This window comes from Heliangelus exortis, unplaced genomic scaffold (genome assembly GCF_036169615.1).
Source record: "Heliangelus exortis unplaced genomic scaffold, bHelExo1.hap1 Scaffold_71, whole genome shotgun sequence".
NCBI classification, from domain to species: Eukaryota; Metazoa; Chordata; class Aves; order Apodiformes; family Trochilidae; genus Heliangelus; species Heliangelus exortis.
This window is the reverse complement of record NW_027285987.1, coordinates 14398-36425: the sequence shown is the minus strand read 5'-3', so window position 1 is coordinate 36425 and position 22028 is coordinate 14398. Positions and strand designations below refer to the sequence as shown.

Below are 22028 nucleotides of genomic sequence, written 5' to 3'. Positions count from 1 at the left end.
AAACCTCAAGAAGACCCCAAAAAACCTCCAGAAGACCCCAAAAAACCTCCAAGAATCTCAAAAAACCTCAAGCAGACCCCAAAAAACCTCAAGAGGAACCCAAGGAACCTCCAAGAACCTCAAGAAGACCCCAAAACACCTCAAGAAGACCCCAAAAAACCTCCGAGAACCTCAAGAGGAACCCAAGGAACCTCCAAGAACCTCAAGAAGACCCCAAAAAACCTGAAAAGGAACCCAAAAAACCTCCAAGAACCTCAAGAAGACCCCAAAACACCTCAAGAAGACCCCAAAAAACCTCCAAGAACCTCAAGGAGATCCCAAAACACCTCCAAGAACCTCAAGAAGACCCCAAGGAACCTCCAAAAACCTCAAGAGGAACCCAAGGAACCTCCAAGAACCTCCAGAAAACCCCAAAACACCCCAAGAAGACCCCAAAAAACCTCCCAGAACCTCCAGAAAACCCCAAAAGACCTCAAGAAGACCCGAAAACACCTCCAAAAATCTCAAGGAGACCCCAAAAAACCTCCCAGAACCTCAAGAAGACCCCAAGAAACCTCCAAGAACCTCAAGAAGACCCCAAAGAACCTCAAGAGGAACCCAAAGAACCTCCAAAAACCTCAAGAGAAACCCAAGGAACCTCCAAAAACCTCCAGAAAACCCCAAAAAAACCTCCAGAAGACCCCAAAAAACCTCCAAGAACCTCAAGAAGACCCCAAAAAACCTCAAGAGGAACCCAAGGAAACTCCAAGAACTTCAAGAAGACCCCAAAACACCTCAAGAAGACCCCAAAAAACCTCCAAGAACCTCAAGAAAACCTCAAAACACCTCAAGAAGACCCCAAAAAACCTCCAAAAACCTCAAGCAGACCCAAAAAAACCTCAAGAAGACCCCAAAGAACCTCCAAGAACCCCAAAACACCTCAAGAAGACCCCAAAAAACCTCAAGAAGACCCCAAAACACCTCCAGAAGACCCCAAAAAACCTCAAGAGGAACCTAAGAAACCTCCAAGAACCCCAAGAAACCTCCAAGAACCTCCAGAAGGCCCCAAAACACCTCAAGAAGACCCCAAAAAACCTCAAGAAGAACCCAAGAAACCTCCAAGAACCCCAAAAAACCTCAAGAAGACCCCAAAAAACCTCCAAGAACCTCAAGAAAACCCAAAAAAACCTCCAAGAACCTCAAGGAGACCCCAAAAAACCTCCCAGAACCTCAAGAAGACCCCAAAACACCTCAAGAAGACCCCAAGGAACCTCCAAGAACCTGAAGAAGACCCCAAAAACCCTCAAAAAACCTCAAGAAGACCCCAAAAAACCTCAAGAGGAATCCAAGGAACCTCCAAAAACCTCAAGAGGAACCCAAGGAACCTCCAAGAACCTCAAAAAGACCCCAAAAACCCTCAAAAAACCTCAAGAAGACCCCAAAAAACCTCAAGAGGAACCCAAGGCACCTCAAGAAGACCCCAAAAAACCTCCAAGAACCTCAAGGAGACCCCAAGAAACCTCAAGAACCTCAAGAAGACCCCAAAACACCTCCAAGAATCCCAAGAAGACCCCAAAAAACCTCCAAGAACCTCAAGAAAACCCCAAAAAACCTCAAGAAGACCCCAAAAAACCTCCAAAAACCTCAAGAGGAACCCAAGAAATCCCCAAGAACCTCAAGAGGACCCCAAAACACCTCAAGAAGACCCCAAAACACCTCAAGAAGACCCCAAAAAACCTCCCAGAACCTCAAGAAGAACCCAAAAAACCTCCAAGAACCTCAAGAGGAACCCAAGAAACCTCCAAGAACCTCAAAAAAACCCCAAAACACCTCAAGAAGACCTCAAAAAACCTCCAAAAACCTCAAGAAGACCCCAAAAAACCTCAAAACTCCTCCAGAAGACCCCAAAAAACCTCCAAGAACCTCAAGCAGACCCCAAAAAACCTCCAAAAACCTCAAGAGGAACCCAAGGAACCTCCAAGAACCTCAAGAAGACCCCAAAACACCTCAAGAAGACCCCAAAAAACCTCAAGAAGAACCCAAAACACCTCCAAGAACCTCAAGAAAACCTCAAAACACTTCAAGAAGACCCCAAAAAACCTCAAGAGGAACCCAAGAAACCTCCAAGAACCTCAAGGAGACCCCAAAAAACCTGAAAAGGAACCCAAAAAACCTCCAAGAACCTCAAGAAGACCCCAAAACACCTCAAGAAGACCCCAAAGAACCTCCAAGAACCCCAAAAAAACTCAAGAAGACCCCAAAAAACCTCAAGAAGACCCCAAAACACCTCCAGAAAACCCCAAAAAACCTCCCAGAACCTCCAGAAAACCCCAAAAAAACCTCCAGGAACCTCCAGAAGACCCTGAACCCCCTCCCTTTTTCCCAGAAGCCCCCCGGAAGTCCTCACCGTTGATGAGGTAGGGGTGGTTACAGCACTTCCGGAGCTCCATCATGGTGTTGAGAAGGTTGGGCATGTTGGTGTGCCCCGCCCCCTTGGCCAGGAAGTTGAAGTTCTTCTCCAAGATGGCCCTGTAGTATTTTTTTTGGACGTTGGTCAACTCCACCTCGATGATTGTCTCCTCCTTGGGGGCCAAGTTCTTCTCCACGTCCTCCTTGAGGCGCCGCAGCATCATGGGCTTCAGGATGGCCTGGAGCTTCTGGACCTGGAGGAGGAGGAGGAGAAGGTTGAGGAGAAAAAAGGGCCTAAAAGGCCAAGGGAACGCGGGAGGTTTCGGGAGGAACCCAAAAAATGTCAAGAAAAGGCAAGAGGGACCCAAAAAAACTCAAGAGGAACCCAAGGAACCTCCAAAAAACTCAAGGAGACCCCAAAAAACCTTAAGAAACCTCAAGAGGAACCAAAAAAACCTCAAGAAGAACCCAAAAAATGTCAAAAAAACTCAAGAGGAACCCAAAAAACATCAAAAAACTCAAGAAGACCCCAAAAAACCTCAAGAGGAACCCAAGGAACCTCCAAGAATCTCAAGAAGATCCAAAAAAACCTCAAAAAAACTCAAGAGGTACCAAAAAAACATCAAAAAAACTCAAGAGGAACCCAAAAAATGTCAAAAAAACTCAAGAAGACCCCAAAAAACCTCCAAAAATCCAAAGAGGAACCCAAGGAACCTCCAAGAATCTGAAGAGGAACGAAAAAAACCTCAAAAAACCTCAAGAAGAACCCAAAAACCTCAAGAGGAACCCAAAAAACGTCAAAAAAACTCAAGAGGAACCCAAAAAACGTCAAAAAAACTCAAGAGGAACCCAAAAAACCTCAAAAAATCGGAAGAGGGACCCAAGGAACCTCCAAAAATCCCAAGAGGGACCCAAAAAACGTCAAAAAAACTCAAGAGAAACCAAAAAACCTCAAGAAGAACCCAAGGAACCTCCAAGAATCTCAAGAGGAACCAAAAAAACCTCAAAAAAACTCAAGAGGAACCAAAAAAACCTCAAGAAGAACCCAAAAAATGTCAAAAAAACTCAAGAGGAACCCAAAAAACCTCAAGAAACCTCAAGAAGACCCCAAAAAACCTCCAAAAAAACCCAAGAGGAACCAAAAAAACCTCAAGAAAAACCCAAAAAATGTCAAAAAAACTCAAGAGGAACCCAAGGAACCTCCAAGAATCTCAAGAAGATCCAAAAAAACCTCAAGAAACCTCAAAGAGACCCCAAAAAACCTCAAAAAAACTCAAGAGGAACCAAAAAAACCTCAAGAAGAACCCAAAAAATGTCAAAAAAACTCAAGAGGAACCCAAGGAACCTCCAAGAATCTCAAGAAGATCCAAAAAACCTCAAGAAACCTCAAGAAGAACCCAAAAAACCTCCAAAAATCTCAAGAGGAACCCAAAAAACATCAAAAAACCTCAAGAGGAACCCAAGGAACCTCCAGAAATATCAAGAAGACCCCAAAAAACCTCCAAAAACCTCGAGAAGACCCAAAAAAACCTCAAAAAACTCTAAAGGAAACCAAAAAACCTCCAAAAATCTGAAGAGGAACCCAAGGAACCTCAAAAAAACTCAAGAAGACCCCAAAAAACCTCAAAAAAACTCAAGAGGAACCCAAAAAACCTCAAGAGGAACCTAAGGAACCTCCAAAAATCCCAAGAGGAACCCAAGGAACCTCCAAAAATCTCAAGAAAATCGAAAAAGACCTCAAGAAGAACCCAAAAAACCTCAAAAATCTGAAGAGGAACCCAAAAAACTCAAAAAAACTCAAGAAGAACCCAAAAAACCTCAAGAGGAACCCAAAAAACGTCAAAAATCTGAAGAGGAACCCAAGGAACCTCAAAAAAACCAAAGAGGGACCCAAAAAACATCAAAAAAACTCAAGAGGAACCAAAAAACCTCAAGAAGACCCAAAAAACCCTCAAAAAAACTCAAGAGGAACCAAAAAAACTCAAGAGGAACCCAAGGAACCTCAAAAAAACTCAAGAGGAACCAAAAAAACCAAAGAGGAACCAAAAAAATGTCCAAAAATCTGAAGAGGAACCCAAAGAACCTCCAAGAATCTCAAGAAGACCCCAAAAAACTTCCAAAAACCTCAAGAGGAACCCAAAAAACCTCCAAAAATCCCAAGAGGAACCCAAGGAACCTCCAAAAAAATCAAAAGGAACCAAAAAACCTCAAAAAAACTCAAGAGGGACCCAAGAAACCTCAAGAGGAACCCAAGAAACCTCCAAAAAACTCAAGAAGGACCCAAAAAATCTCAGGAGGAACCCAAAAAACGTCAAAAATCTGAAGAGGAACCCAAAAAAACTCAAAAAACCTCAAGAGGAACCCAAGGAACCTCAAAAAGCCTCAAGAGGAACCAAAAAAACGTCAAAAAAACTCAAGAAGATCCAAAAAAACCTCAAGAGGAACCCAAGGAACCTCCAAGAATCTCAAGAAGATCCAAAAAACCCTCAAAAAAACTCAAGAGGGACCCAAAAAACCTCAAAAAAACTCAAGAGGAACCAAAAAAACCTCAAGGGGAACCCAAGGAACCTCCAAAAATCTCAAGAAGACCTCAAAAAACCTCAAAAAACCTCAAGAAGATCCCAAAAAATGTTAAAAAATTGGAAGAGGAACCCAAGAAACCTCCAAGAATCTCAAGAAGACCCCAAAAAACCTCCAAAAACCTCAAGAAGAACCCAAGGAACCTCCAAGAATCCCAAGAGGAACCCAAGAAACCTCCAAAAATCCCAAGAGGAACCCAAGGAACCTCCAAAAATCCCAAGAGGAACCCAAGGAACCTCCAAAAATCCCAAGAGGAACCCAAGGAACCTCCAAAAATCTTAAGAGGAACCCAAAAAACCTCCAAAAATCCCAAGAGGAACCAAAAAAACCTCAAGAAGACCCAAAAAAACCTCAAAAAACCTCAAGAAGATCCCAAAAAACATCAAAAAAACTCAAGAGGAACCCAAAAAACATCAAAAAAACTCAAGAGGAACCCAAAAAACATCAAAAAACTCAAGAAGACCCCAAAAAACCTCAAGAGGAACCCAAGGAACCTCCAAAAATCCCAAGAGGAACCCAAAAAATGTCAAAAAATCCCAAGAGGAACCAAAAAAACCTCAAGAGGAACCCAAGGAACCTCCAAAAAACTCAAGAGGAACCCAAAAAACCTCCAAAAATCTCAAGGAGACCTCAAGAAACTTCCAAAAATCCCAAGAGAGACCCAAAAAACCTCAAGAGGAACCCAAGAAACCTAAAAAAGCCTCAAGAGGAACCCAAAAAACGACAAAAAAACTCAAGAAGAACCCAAAAAATCTCAAGAGGAACCCAAGGAACCTCCAAAAAACTCAAAATGAACCAAAAAACCTCAAAATAACTCAAGAGGAACCAAAAAACCTCAAGAGGAACCCAAGGAACCTCCAAAAAAATCAAAAGGAACCAAAAAACCTCAAAAAAACTCAAGAGGAACCCAAGGAACCTCCAAGAACCTCAAGAGAAACCCAAAAAACCTCAAAAAGACTCAAGCAGACCCCAAAAAACCTCAAAAAAACTCAAGAAGAACCCAAAAAACCCCAAGAGGAACCCAAGGAACCTCAAAAAATCTCAAGAAGAACCCAAGAAACCTCAAAAAAACTCAAGAGGAACCAAAAAACCTCAAGAGAAACCAAAAAAAAGTCAAAAAAACTCAAGAGGGACCAAAAAAGCATCAAAAAACCTCAAGAGGAACCCAAGGAACCTCCAAAAATCTCAAGAAGATCCAAGAAAATCTCAAGAGGAACCCAAAAAGCCTCAAAAAATCCCACAAGGAACCAAAAAAACCTCAAGAAGACCCCAAAAAACCTCCAAAAATCTCAAGAAGACCCAAAAAAACCTCAAAAAACTCTAAAGGAACCCAAAAAACCTCCAAAAATCCCAAGAGGAACCAAAAAAACCTCCAGAAGACCCCAAAAAACCTCAAGAAGAACCCAAGGAACCTCCAAGAACCTCAAGAAGACCCCAAAAAACCTCCAAAAATCCCAAGAGGGACCCAAAAAACCTCAAAAAACCTCAAGAAGAATCAAAAAAACCTCCAAGAACCTCCAGAAGACCCCAAGGAACCTCCAAGAACCTCAAGAGGAACCCAAGGAACCTCCAAGAACCTCCAGAAGACCCCAAACCCCCTCCAAAAAACCCCCCCAAGCCCCGCCCAAGATGGCCGCACCTGCTCCTCGGTCTTGAGGTCCCCGAAGTCCTTGAGGAATTCGGCTTCCGAGGGGAACTGAGAAGGTTCCAGAAAATGGAGGAGGCTGAAAAGTTCTTCCACCGTGTTCTGCAGAGGGGTCCCGGTCAGCAGGACCTTGTGCTCCTGAGGAGAAACCTCATTGGTCAAGGTGGAGCCATTTGGAAGTTCTCCAGATCCCACCAGGAACCACCCAAGAGGTCCCAAGATGGCCGCCGCCTCTCTCGAGGACCCCGAGAATCCATAACGACCTCAAAAATTCCTCAATTTTAGGTTTTTTTTGAGGTGGGACAACTTTGAAGTTCTCCAGATCCCACCCAAAGCCACCCAAGAGGTCCCAAGATGGCCGACGCCTCTCTTGAGGACCCCGAGAATCCATAACGACCTCAAAAATTCCTCAATTTTGGGTTTTTTTGAGGTGGGACCACTTTGAAGTTCTCCAGATCCCACCCAAAGCCAACCAAGAGGTCCCAAGATGGCCGACGCCTCTCTTGAGGTCCTCAAGAATCCATAACGACCTCAAAAATTCCTCAGTTTTGGGATTTTTTGAGGTGGGACAACTTTGAAGTTCTCCAGATCCCACCCAAAGGCCTCAAAGAGGTCCCAAGATGGCCGCCGCCTCTCTTGAGGACCCCAAGACTCCATAACGACCTCAAAAAATCCCCAATTTTGGGTTTTTTTGAGGTGGAACAACTTTGAAGTTCTCCAGATCCCACCAGGAACCACCCAAGAGGTCCCAAGATGGCCGCCGCCTCTCTTGAGGACCCCGAGAATCCATAACGACCTCAAAAATCCCCAATTTTAGGTTTTTTTTGAGGCGGGACAACTTTGAAGTTCTCCAGATCCCACCAGGAACCACCCAGGAGGTCCCAAGATGGCCGACGCCTCTCTTGAGGACCCCGAGAATCCATAACAACCTCAAAAATTCCTCAATTTTGGGTTTTTTTGAGGTGGGACAACTTTGAAGTTCTCCAGATCCCACCCAAAGGCCTCAAAGAGGTCCCAAGATGGCCGCCGCCTCTCTTGAGGTCCTCAAGAATCCATAATGACCTCAAAAAATCCTCAATTTTACGTTTTTTTTGAGGTGGAACAACTTTGAAGTTCTCCAGATCCCACCAGGAACCACCCAGAAGGTCCTGGAAGGCCTCAAACCCCTCTTAAGGACCCCGAGACCCCATAACGACCTCCAAGGACCTCGCGTTGGCTTGAGGGACAAACTTTGAAGTTCTCCAGATCCCACCAGGAACCACCCAGAAGGTCCCAAAAGACCCCAAACCTCTCTTAAGGACCCCAAGACCCCATAACGACCTCAAAGGTCCTTCCAGTTGGGTTGGGTGGAGGTCCAGAAGCCACCAGAACCCAACCAGAAGACCCCAAACCTCTCCAGTTGACCCCAAATCCCACCCAGAAGGTCCCAGAAGGCCTCAAACCCCTCTTAAGGACCCCGAGACCCCGTAACGACCTCTAAGGACCTCGCGTTGGCTTGAGGGACAAACTTTGAAGTTCTCCAGATCCCACCAGGAGCCACCCAGAAGGTCCCGGAAGGCCTCAAACTCCTCCTGAGGACCCCAAGACTCCATAACGACCTCCAGAGGTCCTTCCAGTTGGGTTCTGGTTGAGGTGGAACCAATTTGAAGTTCTCCAGATCCCACCAGGAACCACCCAGAAGGTCCCAGAAGGCCTCAAACCCCTCCTGAGGACCCCAAGACCCCATAACGACCTCAAAGGTCCTTCCAGTTGGGTTGAGTGGAGGACCAGAAGCCACCAGAACCCAACCAGAAGACCCCAAACCTCTCCAGTTGACCCCAAAACCCAACCAGGAGGTTCCAGAAGACCCCAGGACCCCATCAGGACCTCCAAGGACCTCGCGTTGGGTTGAGGCACAAACTTTGAAGTTCTCCAGATCCCACCAGGAGCCACCCAGAAGGTCCCGGAAGGCCTCAAACTTTTCCTGAGGACCCCAAGACTCCATAACGACCTCAAGGGTCCCTCCAAGGTCCTTCCAGTTGGGTTCTGGTTGAGGTGGAACCACTTTGAAGTTCTCCAAGTCCCACCAGGAGCCACCCAGAAGGTCCCAGAAGGCCTCAAACCTTTCCTGAGGACCCCAAGACCCCATAACGACCTCAAAGGTCCCTCCAGTTGGATTTTGAGGAGGTCCAGAAGCCACCAGAACCCAACCAGAAGACCCCAAACCTCTCCAGTTGACCCCAAAACCCAACCAGAAGGTTCCAGAAGACCCCAGGACCCTATCAGGACCTCCAAGGACCTCGCGTTGGCTTGAGGGACAAACTTTGAAGTTCTCCAGGTCCCACCAGGAGCCACCCAGAAGGTCCCAGAAGGCCTCAAACCTCTCCTCAGGACCCCAAGACCCCATAACGACCTCAAAGGTCCTTCCAGTTGGGTTCTGGTTGAGGTGGAACCACTTTGAAGTTCTCCAGATCCCACCACGAGCCACCCAGAAGGTCCCAGAAGGCCTCAAACCCCTCTTAAGGACCCCAAGACCCCATAACGACCTCAAAGGTTTCTCCAAGGTCCTTTCAGTTGGGTTCTGGTTGAGGTGGAACCACTTCAAACTTCTCCAGCTCCCACCAGGAACCACCCAGAAGGTCCCGGAAGGCCTCAAACCCCTCTTAAGGCCCCCAAGACCCCATAACAACCTCCAAGGACCTCGCGTTGGGTTGAGGGCCAAACTTTGAAGTTCTCCAGATCCCACCAGGAGCCACCCAGAAGGTCCCAGAAGGCCTCAAACCCCTCTTAAGGACCCCAAGACCCCATAACGACCTCAAAGGTCCTTCCAGTTGGGTCGGGTGGAGGACCAGAAGCCACCAGAACCCAACCAGAAGACCCCAAACCTTTCCAGTTGACCCCAAATCCCACCCAGAAGGTCCCAGAAGGCCTCAAACCCCTCTTAAAGACCCCAAGACCCCATAACGACCTCCAAGGACCTCGCGTTGGCTTGAGGGCCAAACTTTGAAGTTCTCCAGACCCCACCAGGAACCACCCAGAAGGTCCCGAAAGGCCTCAAACCCCTCCTGAGGACCCCAAGACCCCATAACAACCTCAAAGGTCCCTCCAAGGTCCTTCCAGTTGGGTTCTGGTTGAGGTGGAACCACTTTGAAGTTCTCCAGATCCCACCAGGAGCCACCCAGGAGGTCCCAGAAGGCCTCAAACCTCTCCTCAGGACCCCAAGACTCCATAACGACCTCAAAGGTCCTTCCAGTTGGGTTCTGGTTGAGGTCGAACCACTTTGAAGTTCTCCAGCTCCCACCAGGAACCACCCAGAAGGTCCCGGAAGGCCTCAAACCCCTCTTAAGGACCCCAAGACCCCATAACGACCTCCAAGGACCTCACGTTGGCTTGAGGGCCAAACTTTGAAGTTCTCCAGATCCCACCAGGAACCACCCAGAAGGTCCCGGAAGGCCTCAAACCCCTCTTAAGGACCCCAAGACCCCATAACGACCTCCAGAGTTCCTCCAGTTGGGTTCTGGTTGAGGTGGAGCCACTTCAAACTTCTCCAGAACCCACCAGGAACCACCCAGAAGGTCCCAGAAGGCTTCAAACCCCTCTTAAGGACCCCAAGACCCCATAACGACCTCCAAGGACCTCGCGTTGGCTTGAGGGCCAAACTTTGAAGTTCTCCAGATCCCACCAGGAACCACCCAGAAGGTCCTGGAAGGCCTCAAACCCCTCTGAAGGACCCTGAGACCCCATAACGACCTCAAAGGTTTCTCCAAGGTCCTTCCAGTTGGGTTCTGGGTGAGGTGGAACCACTTTGAAGTTCTCCAGATCCCACCAGGAACCACCCAGGAGGTCCCAGAAGGCCTCAAACCTCTCTTAAGGACCCCAAGACCCCATAACGACCTCCAAGGTCCCTCCAGTTGGGTTTTGAGGAGGTCCAGAACCCACCAGAACCCAACCCAGGTGGTCTGGGATGACCCCAAACCTCTCCCGTTGACCCCAAAACCCAACCAGAAGGTCCCAGAAGGCCTCAAACCCCTCTTAAGGACCCCAAGACCCCATAACGACCTCCAAGGACCTCGCGTTGGCTTGAGGGACAAACTTTGAAGTTCTCCAGGTCCCACCAGGAACCACCCAGAAGGTCCCAGGAGGCCTCAAACCTCTCCTGAGGACCCCAAGACTCCATAACGACCTCAAAGGTCCTTCCAGTTGGGTTGGGTGGAGGTCCAGAAGCCACCAGAACCCAACCAGAAGACCCCAAACCTCTCCAGTTGACCCCAAAACCCAACCAGAAAGTTCCAGAAGACCCCAGGACCCTATCAGGACCTCCAAGGACCTCGCGTTGGGTTGAGGGACAAACTTTGAAGTTCTCCAGATCCCACCAGGAACCACCCAGAAGGTCCCAGAAGGCCTCAAACTCCTCCTGAGGACCCCGAGACCCCATAACGACCTCCAAGGACCTCGCGTTGGCTTGAGGGCCAAACTTTGAAGTTCTCCAGATCCCACCAGGAACCACCCAGAAGGTCCCAGGAGGCCTCAAACTTTTCCTGAGGACCCCAAGACTCCATAACGACGTCAGAGGCCCAAGCCCCGCCCCCCTTTGGTCCTCACCAGGTCCATGTGCTTGAGGCTGTCGAGGAGCTTGCAGTTCCGGTTCTTGAGGCGATGGGCCTCGTCAATGATGACGCAGCGCCACTCGATCTCCCGCAGCTCGGGGCAGTCCGAGAGGATCATCTCGAAGGTGGTGATCAGGGCGTCGAATTTGTAGGCCCCGGGGATCAGGCGGCCCTGAGGGGACCCCAAAAACTCCAGAAACGGCCCCAAAAATCCAAAAAAAACCCAAAAAAACCCAAAAAAACCCAAAAAAACCCCAAAAATCGGCGGCGGCGCCGACGGCGCCAACGGAAGGGCCAAGATGGCCGCCAAGATGGCCGCCAAGATGGCCGCCGAGAGGCCTAAAAGGATTTTTGGGTTTTTTAAGGAGTTTTTAGGGTTTTTTGAGGGGGCTCGGGGTGGGTTTTGGGGCATTTTGGGGCTTTTTGAGGAAAAATTGAAATTTTTGGAGTTCCGAGCGATAAATTTTAAGATTTTTGGGTTTTTTCACCCAAATTTTTTACTTTTTCTCCACCGAATTTTCCTTGGAATTTGAGAAAGGGTTGAGGGGAATGGGGGGGATTTTGGGAATGAAAAATTTGGGGAAAAATGGGGGAATTTTGGGATTTTTAACGAAAATTGAAATTTTTGGAGTTCCGAGCGATAAATTTTAAGATTTTTGGGTTTTTTAACCAAAAATTGTCACTTTTTCACCACCAAATTTTCCTTGGAATTTGAAGAAGGTTTGAGGGGAATGGGGGGGATTTTGGGAATTAAAAAAATTGGGGGAAAATGGGGGAATTTTGGGTTTTTTTAACAAAAATTGAAATTTTTGGAGTTCCAAGCGGCAAATTTCAACTTTTTGAGGTTTTCCCAAATTTTTGGGGGGTAAAAGGTGGAATTTGGGGAATTCTGGGAATTGTGATGGAGGTTTGGTGGGGATGTTGGGAATTTGGGAGGAATTGAGGGCAAATCTTGGGAATTTGGTGGAAATTTGGGGCGGAATTCGGAATTCTGGTCAAAATTCAAAATTTGAGGCAGAATTTGGGATTTTGGGTCAAAATTTGGGAATTTTGGGGAATTTGAGGATGGGAAAGGTTGGAGAAGACCTCAGGAGGTCCCTCCCCTCGTGACCACACCAGAAACTTGGGTCAAAACTCAAAATTTTTGTCGAAATTTCGAAATTAGAGTCGAAATCCAAAATTTGAGTAAAAATTCAGGATTTTGGGTCAAAATCTGGGATTTTGGGTCAAAACTTGGGAATTTTGGGGAATTTGAGGATGGGGAAGATTGGAGAAGGTTGGAGAAGACCTCAAGAGGTCCCTCCCCTCACAAACACTTCGGAAATTCGGGTGAAAATTCAAAATTTTGGTCAAAATTCAAAATTCGAGTAAAAATTTGAAATTTTGAGTAAAAATTTGGGATTTTGGATCAAAATTTAGGAATTTTGGGGAATTTGAGGATGGGAAAGGTTGGAGAAGACCTCAAGAGGTCCCTCCCCTCGTGACCACCCCAGAAACTTGGGTCAAAACTCCAAATTTTTGTCGAAATTTCAAAATCTGAGTCAAAATTCAAAATTTGAGTAAAAATTCGGGATTTTGGTTTAAAATTTGGGATTTTGGGTCAAAACTTGGGAATTTTGGGGAATTTGAGGATGGGGAAGATTGGGGAAGGTTGGAGAAGACCTCAAGAGGTCCCTCCCCTCACAAACACTTCGGAAATTCGGGTGAAAATTCAAAATTTTGGTCAAAATTCAAAATTCAAGTAAAAATTTGAAATTTTGAGTAAAAATTTGGGATTTTGAGTGGAAATTCAGGAATTTTGGGGAATTTGAGGATGGGAAAGGTTGGAGAAGACCTCAAGAGGTCCCTCCCCTTGTGACCACCCCAGAATCTTGGGTCAAAACTCAAAATTTTTGTCAAAACTCAAAATTTTGGTCAAAATTTCGAAATTTGAGTCAAAATTCAAAATTTTGAGTAAAAATTTGGGATTTTGGATCAAAATTTGGGAATTTTGGGGAATTTGAGGATGGGGAAGATTGGAGAAGGTTGGAGAAGACCTCTAGAGGTCCCTCCCCTCACAAACACTACGGAAATTCGGGTGAAAATTCAAAATTTTGGTCGAAATCCAAAATTCGAGTAAAAATTTGAAATTTTGAGTAAAAATTTGGGATTTTGGGTCAAAATTTGGGAATTTTTGGGAATTTGAGGATGGGGAAGGTTGGAGAAGACCTCAAGAGGTCCCTCCCCTCACGACCACCCCAGAAACTTGGGTCAAAACTCAAAATTTCGGTCAAAATTCCGAAATTTGAGTCAAAATTCAAAATTTGAGTAAAAATTCGGGATTTTGGTTTAAAATTTGGGATTTTGGGTCAAAACTTGGGAATTTTGGGGAATTTGAGGATGGGGAAGATTGGGGAAGGTTGGAGAAGACCTCAAGAGGTCCCTCCCCTCACAAACACTTCGGAAATTCGGGTGAAAATTCAAAATTTTGGTCAAAATTCAAAATTCGAGTAAAAATTTGAAATTTTGAGTAAAAATTTGGGATTTTGAGTGGAAATTCAGGAATTTTGGGGAATTTGAGGATGGGAAAGGTTGGAGAAGACCTCAAGAGGTCCCTCCCCTCATGACCACACCAGAAACTTGGGTCAAAACTCAAAATTTTGGTCAAAATTTCGAAATTTGACTCGAAATCCAAAATTTGAGTAAAAATTTGAGATTTTGAGTAAAAATTTGGGAATTTTGGTAAATTTGAGGATGGGAAAGGTTGGAGAAGACCTCAAGAGGTCCCTCCCCTCACAAACACTTCGGAAATTCGGGTGAAAATTCAAAATTTTGGTCGAAATTCAAAATTTGAGTCAAAATTCAAAATTTGAGTAAAAATTTGGGATTTTGAGTGGAAATTCAGGAATTTTGGGGAATTTGAAGATGGGGAAGGTTGGAGAAAGTATGAAAAGACCTCAGGAGGTCCCTCCCCTCATGACCACACTGGAAATTCAGGTCAAAATCTAAAATTTTGGTCAAAATTCAAAATTTGAGTCAAAATTTGAAAATTTCAGTAAAAATTTGGGATTTTGAGTAAAAATTTGGGAATTTTGGGGAATTTGAGGTTGGGGAAGATTGGGGAAGGTTGGAGAAGACCTCAAGAGGTCCCTCCCCTCACAAACACTTCGGAAATTCGGGTGAAAATTCAAAATTTTGGTCGAAATCCAAAATTCTGGTCGAAATTTCAAAATTTGAGTAAAAATTCGAAATTTTGAGTAAAAATTCGGGATTTTGGATCAAAATTTGGGAATTTTGGGGAATTTGAGGTTGGGGAAGATTGAGGAAGGTTGGAAAAGCTGGAAGAAGCCCTCAGGAGGCCCCTCCCTCGGCGCCGACGCCGGGCGTTTCGACCTCGATTCCCGCTTCGGGTCGGGATTTCGCTTCCGGGGGCAAAACTTAGGAATTCTGGGAAGGGGGAGGGGAGCTCGGGGAGGGAGGGGGCGGGGCCTTACCCGGGGGTCCTTGCAGTACATCTCGTACTGTTGGATCATCTGGCGGGAGGCCAAGCTGCCGTGGTAGACGATGCCGTTCATCCGGGTCCAGGTGGAGAACTCCCTCTCCCAGTTGGTGATGGTGGACAAGGGGGCGATGACCAGGAAAGGGCCCCGGATGCCCACGTTGAAGACCTCTTGTAAGAAGGCGATGGATTGGATGGTTTTGCCCAGCCCCATCTCGTCGGCCAGGATGCAGTTTTGCCTGAGAGGAAGGAGGAGGAAACAAAATGGAGGACGGGAAGGGCGCGGCACGGCCCGGCGCGGCAAAAGGGAGGCTCGACCCGACTCTTGGGTCTCCTCTTCCAACCCAACCCAACCCAACCCAACTCTTGGATCTCCTCTTCCACCTCTTGGGTCTCCTCTTCCAACCCAACCCAACCCAACCCAACTCTTGGGCCTCCTCTTCCACCTCTTGGGTCTCCTCTTCCAACTCTTGGTCTTCTCTTCCAACTCTTGAGTTTCCTCTTCCAACCCAACCTCTTCCAACTCTTGACTTTCCTCTTCCAACCCAACCCAACATCTCCCAACCCAACTCTTGGGTCGCCTCTTCCACCTCTTGGGTCTCCTCTTCCACCTCTTGAGTCTCTTCTTCCAACCCAACCCAACCTCTCCCAACCCAACTTCTCCTCTTCCACCTCTTGGGTCTCCTCTTCCAACCCAACCTCTTCCAACCCAACCCTTGGGTCTCCTCTTCCACCTCTTGGGTCTCCTCTTCCAACCCAACCCAACCTCTTCCAACTCTTGAGTTTCCTCTTCCAACCCAACCTCTCCTCTCCCAACCCAACCTCTTCTAAGTCTTGGGTCTCCTCTTCCAACTCAACCCAACCCAACTCTTGGACCTCCTCTTCCACCTCTTGGATCTCCTCTTCCAACCCAACCCAACCCAACCCAACCTCTTCCAACCCAACCTCTTCCACCTCTTGGGCTTCTTCTTCCAACCCAACCCAACTCTTGGATCTCCTCTTCCAACTCTTGGGTCTCCTCTTCCAACTCTTGGGTCTCCTCTTCCAACTCAACCCAACTCAACCCAACCCAACCTCTTCCAACCCAACCTCTCCTCTTCCACCTCTTGGATCTCCTCTTCCAACTCTTGACTTTCCTCTTCCAACCCAACCCAACCCAACTCTTGGACCTCCTCTTCCACCTCTTGGGCCTCCTCTTCCAACCCAACCCAACCCAACCTCTTCCACCTCTTGGGTCTTCTCTTCCAACTCAACCCAACCCAACTCTTGGACCTCCTCTTCCAACTCTTGGGTCTCCTCTTCCAACCCAACCCAACCTCTTCCACCTCTTGGACCTTCTCTTCCACCTCTTGGGTCTCCTCTTCCAACCCAACCTCTTCCACCTCTTGATCTTCTCTTCCAACCCAACCCAACCCAACCTCTTCCAACCCAACCCAACCTCTTCCAACCCAACTTCTCCTCTTCCACCTCTTGGACCTCCTCTTCCACCTCTTGGGTCTCCTCTTCCAACCCAACCCAACCCAACCCAACCCAACCTCTTCCACCTCCTGGCTCTTTTCTTGCCTCTCCCCTCCCCTCATTGGCCCTTCCCCAAGCCCCGCCCACCTGTTGTACCAATTGAAGAGCAACCAGTTGACCCCTTCCAGTTGATACTCCCGGAGCTGGTTGTGGTTTTTGTACTCGTGGGACGCCTCCAACTTCTTCCACGCCGAGGCCTGAGGCCTGGGCTGGAAAAAAAACCCCAAAAACCAGTAAAAAACCCCAAAAAAACCTCAATTTAAGGGCGGGGGAGGAGCCTGGGAGGTCCTGACCAATCGTTTGAGGTCTGGAGGTCGGGCTTGGATCTTCTTGAAGTCTTCAACCTTCCCCTCGTCCACGTCCTCCTTCAGCTCCCAGGTGCTGTCCTCGTAGGGCAGGGAGCACCACTTGACCAGGTAGTAGACCACTGGCTGGAAGAGGATGATGGGAAAAAAGGGGACAAGATGGCGGCTGGGCGGCCGGAAGAGGGGAATGGTGGGAATGAAAAAAATTTGGGGGAAAAGGGGGGAATTTTGGGGTTTTTTTAACGAAAATTTAAGTTTTTGGCGTTCCGAGCGATAAATTTGAAGTTTTTTGGGTTTTTTCACCCAAATTTTTTACTTTTTCTCCACTAAATTTTCCTTGGAATTTCAAAAAGGGTTGAGGGGAATGGTGGGGATTTTGGGAATGAAAAAAATTGGGGAAAAAGGGGGGAATTTTGGGTTTTTTTAACAAAAATTTAAATTTTTGGAGTTCCGAGCGATAAATTTGAAGTTTTTTGGGTTTTTTCACCCAAATTTTTTACTTTTTCTGCACCAAATTTTCCTTGGAATTTGAGAAAGGGTTGAGGAGAATGGTGGGGATTTTGGGAATGAAAAATTTGGGAAAAAGGGGGGAACTTTGGGGTTTTTTAACGAAAATTTAAGTTTTTGGCGTTCCGAGCGATAAATTTGAAGTTTTTTGGGTTTTTTCACCCAAATTTTTTACTTTTTCTCCACTAAATTTTCCTTGGAAGTTGAGAAAGGGTTGAGGGGAATGGTGGGGATTTTGGGAATGAAAAAAATTGGGGAAAAATGGGGGAATTTTGGGGTTTTTTAACGAAAATTTAAGTTTTTGGCGTTCCGAGCGATAAATTTGAAGTTTTTTGGGTTTTTTCACCCAAATTTTTTACTTTTTTTCCACTAAATTTTCCTTGGAATTTGAGAAAGGGTTGAGGGGAATGGTGGGGATTTTGGGAATGAAAAAAATTGGGGAAAAATGGGGGAATTTTGGGGTTTTTTAACGAAAATTTAAGTTTTTGGCGTTCCGAGCGATAAATTTGAAGTTTTTTGGGTTTTTTCACCCAAATTTTTTACTTTTTTTCCACTAAATTTTCCTTGGAATTTGAGAAAGGGTTGAGGGGAATGGTGGGGATTTTGGGAATGAAAAAAATTTGGGAAAAAGGGGGGAATTTTGGGGTTTTTTAACGAAAATTTAAGTTTTTGGCGTTCCGAGCGATAAATTTTAAGTTTTTTGGGTTTTTTCACCCAAATTTTTTACTTTTTCTCCACTAAATTTTCCTTGGAATTTGAGGAAGGGTTGAGGGGAAGGGTGGGGATTTTGGGAATGAAAAAAATTGGGGAAAAAGGGGGGAATTTTGGGTTTTTTTAACAAAAATTTAAATTTTTGGCGTTCCGAGCGATAAATTTGAAGTTTTTTGGGTTTTTTCACCCAAATTTTTTACTTTTTTTCCACTAAATTTTCCTTGGAATTTGAGAAAGGGTTGAGGGGAATGGTGGGGATTTTGGGAATGAAAAAAATTGGGGAAAAAGGGGGGAATTTTGGGGTTTTTAACGAAAATTTAAGTTTTTGGCGTTCCGAGCGATAAATTTTAAGGTTTTTGGGTTTTTTCACCCAAATTTTTTACTTTTTTTCCACTAAATTTTCCTTGGAATTTGAGAAAGGGTTGAGGGGAATGGTGGGGATTTTGGGAATTAAAAAAATTGGGGGAAAATGGGGGAATTTTGGGGTTTTTTAACGAAAATTTAAGTTTTTGGCGTTCCGAGCGATAAATTTGAAGTTTTTTGGGTTTTTTCACCCAAATTTTTTACTTTTTCTCCACTAAATTTTCCTTGGAATTTCAAAAAGGGTTGAGGGGAATGGTGGGGATTTTGGGAATTAAAAAAATTTGGGAAAAAGGGGGGAATTTTGGGGTTTTTTAACGAAAATTTAAGTTTTTGGCGTTCCGAGCGATAAATTTGAAGTTTTTTGGGTTTTTTCACCCAAATTTTTTACTTTTTCTCCACCAAATTTTCCTTGGAATTTGAGAAAGGGTTGAGGGGAATGGTGGGAATTTTGGGAAGGACCCAACTGACCTCCCCGTTGTCTTTGTCCACGCTGTGGGACTCGTCCAGGATCCGATCGACCTCGACGTAGTCGGGGTTGAAGGGTTCCTCATCCTGGGGAAAAAATGGAGGGGGAGGGGTCAAGGTTCTCCAAGGTTCAGGCCTGGAGGTCCAGGAGGACCCAAAAGCTCTCAAGATGGCTCCAAAAAACCCAAAAAAACCTTCAAGGAGCTCTTGAGGAGGTCAAAAAGTCTCAAGATGGCGCCAAGAATCCATAAAAACGTCCAAAACCCAACCTTGGAGGTCTTGGAGGACCCAAAACCTCTGGAGATGCCACCAAGACCCCAAAAAAACCTCCAAGAACCTCTTGAGAAGGTCAAAAAGTCTCAAAATGGCCCCAAAACCCAACCCTGGAGGTCCTGGAGGACCCAAAACCCCTCAAAATGGCCCCAAAACCCAACCCTGGAGGTCCTGGAGGACCCAAAACCCCTCAAGATGGCTCCAAGACCCCAAAAAAACCTTCAAGGAGCTCTTGAGAAGATCAAAAAGTCTCAAAATGGCCCCAAAACCCAACCCTGGAGGTCCTGAAGGACCCAAAACCCCTCAAGATGGCCCCAAAACCCAACCCTGGAGGTCTTGGAGGACCCAAAACCTCTTGAGATGCCACCAAGACCCCAAAAAAACCTCCAAGAACCTCTTGAGAAGATCAAAAAGTCTCAAAATGGCCCCAAAACCCAACCCTGGAGGTCTTGGAGGACCCAAAACCCCTCAAGATGCCACCAAGACCCCAAAAAAAACTTCAAGGAGCTCTTGAGAAGATCAAAACCCCTCAAAATGGCCCCAAAACCCAACCCTGGAGGTCCTGGAGGCCCCAAAACCCCTCAAGATGGCTCCAAAAAACCCAAAAAAACCTCCAAGAAGCTCTTGAGAAGACCCAAAACCTCTCAAAATGGCCCCAAAATCCAACCCTGGAGGTCCTGGAGGACCCAAAACCTTTGGAGATGCCACCAAGACCCCAAAAAAACCTTCAAGAACCTCTTGAGAAGATCAAAAAGTCTCAAGATGGCCCCAAAACCCAACCCTGGAGGTCCTGGAGGACCCAAAACCCCTCAAGATGGCTCCAAGACCCCAAAAAAACCTCCAAGAACCTCTTGAGAAGATCAAAAAGTCTCAAGATGGCCCCAAAACCCAACCCTGGAGGTCCTGGAGGACCCAAAACCCCTCAAGATGCCACCAAGACCCCAAAAAAACCTTCAAGAACCTCTTGAGAAGATCAAAAAGCCTCAAAATGGCCCCAAAACCCAACCCTGGAGGTCCTGGAGGCCCCAAAACCCCTCAAGATGGCCCCAAAACCCAACCCTGGAGGTCCTGGAGGACCCAAAACCTCTGGAGATGCCACCAAGACCCCAAAAAAACCTTCAAGGAGCTCTTGAGAAGATCAAAAAGTCTCAAAATGGCCCCAAAACCCAACCCTGGAGGTCTTGGAGGCCCCAAAACCCCTCAAGATGCCACCAAGACCCCAAAAAAACCTTCAAGAACCTCTTGAGAAGATCAAAAAGTCTCAAGATGGCCCCAAAACCCAACCCTGGAGGTCCTGGAGGACCCAAAACCTCTGGAGATGCCACCAAGACCCCAAAAAAACCTTCAAGAACCTCTTGAAAAGGCCCAAAACCCCTCAAAATGGCCCCAAAATCCAACCCTGGAGGTCCTGGAGGACCCAAAACCTCTGGAGATGGCTCCAAGACCCCAAAAAAACCTTCAAGAAGCTCTTGAGAAGACCCAAAACCTCTCAAAATGGCCCCAAAATCCAACCCTGGAGGTCTTGGAGGACCCAAAACCTCTCAAGATGGCTCCAAGACCCCAAAAAAACCTCCAAGAACCTCTTGAGAAGATCAAAAAGTCTCAAGATGGCTCCAAAACCCAACCCTGGAGGTCCTGGAGGACCCAAAACCTCTGGAGATGCCACCAAGACCCCAAAAAACCTCCAAGAACCTCTTGAAAAGACCCAAAACCTCTCAAAATGGCCCCAAAACCCAACCCTGGAGGTCCAGGAGGACCCAAAACCTCTGGAGATGCCACCAAGACCCCAAAAAAACCTTCAAGGAGCTCTTGAGAAGATCAAAAAGTCTCAAAATGGCCCCAAAACCAAACCTTGGAGGTCTTGGAGGACTCAAAACCTCTCAAGATGGCTCCAAGACCCCAAAAAAACCTTCAAGGAGCTCTTGAGAAGATCAAAACCTCTCAAAATGGCCCCAAAACCCAACCCTGGAGGTCCTGGAGGCCCCAGAACCTTTCAAGATGGCCCCCAAGCCTCTCAAGATGGCTGCTGCAGGCCCCGCCCCCCCGGCGCTGACCTCGTGGAAGAAATGTCTCATCTGGGGTCATCTTGGTCTTGAAGCGTTGAGCTTCTGGTGGATCCTCTTGTCCTTCTCCAATTGGTCGATGGTCGCCCACTCGCAGTGGAGGTAGGAGCTGGGGGGGAGGAGAAGACCTTGGGTGGCGGGGAGAGGCCTCAAGTTGGGTGGGGAGAGGCCTCAAGTTGGGTGTAGGCCTCAACTTGAGTGTAGGCCTTGAGTTGGGTGTAGGCCTCAAGTTGAGTGTAGGCCCCAAACTTGAGTTTAGGCCTCAAAGTTGGGTGTAGGCCTCAAGTTGGGTGTAGGCCCCAAACTTGAGTTTAGGCCTCAAGTTGGGTGTAGGCCCCAAACTTGAGTTTAGGCCTCAAAGTTGGGTGTAGGCCTCAAGTTGGGTGTAGGCCTCAAACTTGAGTTTAGGCCTCAAGTTGAGTTTAGGCCTCAAGTTGAGTGTAGGCCCCCAAACTTGAGTTTAGGCCTCAAGTTGAGTTTAGGCCTCAAGTTGGGTGTAGGCCTCAAAGTTGGGTGTAGGCCTCAAGTTGGGTGTAGGCCCCAAACTCAAGTTTAGGCCTCAAGTTGGGTGTAGGCTTCAAGTTGGGTGTAGGCCTCAAAGTTGGGTGTAGGCCTTAAAGTTGGGTGTAGGGCCTCAAGTTGGGTGTAGGCCCCAAACTTGAGTTTAGGCCTCAAAGTTGAGTTTAGGCCTCAAAGTTGGGTGTAGGCCTCAAAGTTGAGTTTAGGCCTCAAGTTGGGTGAAGGCCTCAAGGTGAGTGTAGGCCTCAAAGTTGGGTGTAGGCCTCAAAAGTTGGGTGTAGGCCTCAAGTTGAGTTGCAGGCCCCAAACTTGAGTTTAGGCCTCAAAGTTGGGTGTAGGGCCCCAAAGTTGGGTGTAGGCCTCAAGTTGGGTGTAGGCCTCAGGTTGGGTGTAGGCCTCGAGTTGGGTGTAGGCCTCAAGTTGGGTGTAGGCCCCAAACTTGAGTTTAGGCCTCAAGTTGAGTGTAGGCCTCAAACTTGAGTTTAGGCCTCAAGGTGGGTGTAGGCCTCAAGTTGAGTGTAGGCCTCAAGTTGGGTGTAGGCCTCAAAGTTGAGTTTAGGCCTCAAAGTTGGGTGTAGGCCTCAAGTTGGGTGTAGGCCCCAAACTTGAGTTTAGGCCCCAAGTTGG

The 22028-nt window shown here is 46.9% G+C and overlaps 1 protein-coding gene and 1 long non-coding RNA gene across 4 annotated transcripts in view; both read right to left on the bottom strand.

Moving 5' to 3' along the window:
* The window catches only part of CHD8 (chromodomain helicase DNA binding protein 8), a gene marked incomplete at its 3' end in the record, with an annotated part of 81136 nt that overhangs the window by 47387 nt on the left and 11721 nt on the right, over nucleotides 1–22028 (bottom strand). The window contains 8 exon segments of the mRNA XM_071732734.1: nucleotides 2387–2642; nucleotides 6608–6751; nucleotides 11195–11371; nucleotides 14673–14916; nucleotides 16283–16404; nucleotides 16489–16626; nucleotides 18550–18633; nucleotides 20874–20991. Coding sequence (XP_071588835.1) covers nucleotides 2387–2642; nucleotides 6608–6751; nucleotides 11195–11371; nucleotides 14673–14916; nucleotides 16283–16404; nucleotides 16489–16626; nucleotides 18550–18633; nucleotides 20874–20991 — 1283 coding nt within the window.
* Nucleotides 15001–16239, bottom strand: LOC139790959 (uncharacterized). 3 transcript variants are annotated; one of them, XR_011723745.1, is made up of 4 exons: nucleotides 16154–16239; nucleotides 15950–16067; nucleotides 15685–15897; nucleotides 15001–15631 (listed from the first exon to the last, which is right to left on the bottom strand). It is a non-coding gene; the product is annotated as an uncharacterized lncRNA (long non-coding RNA). The 3 variants fall into 3 exon arrangements; XR_011723746.1 differs by having other exon boundaries at nucleotides 15001–15607; XR_011723747.1 differs by having other exon boundaries at nucleotides 15685–15995.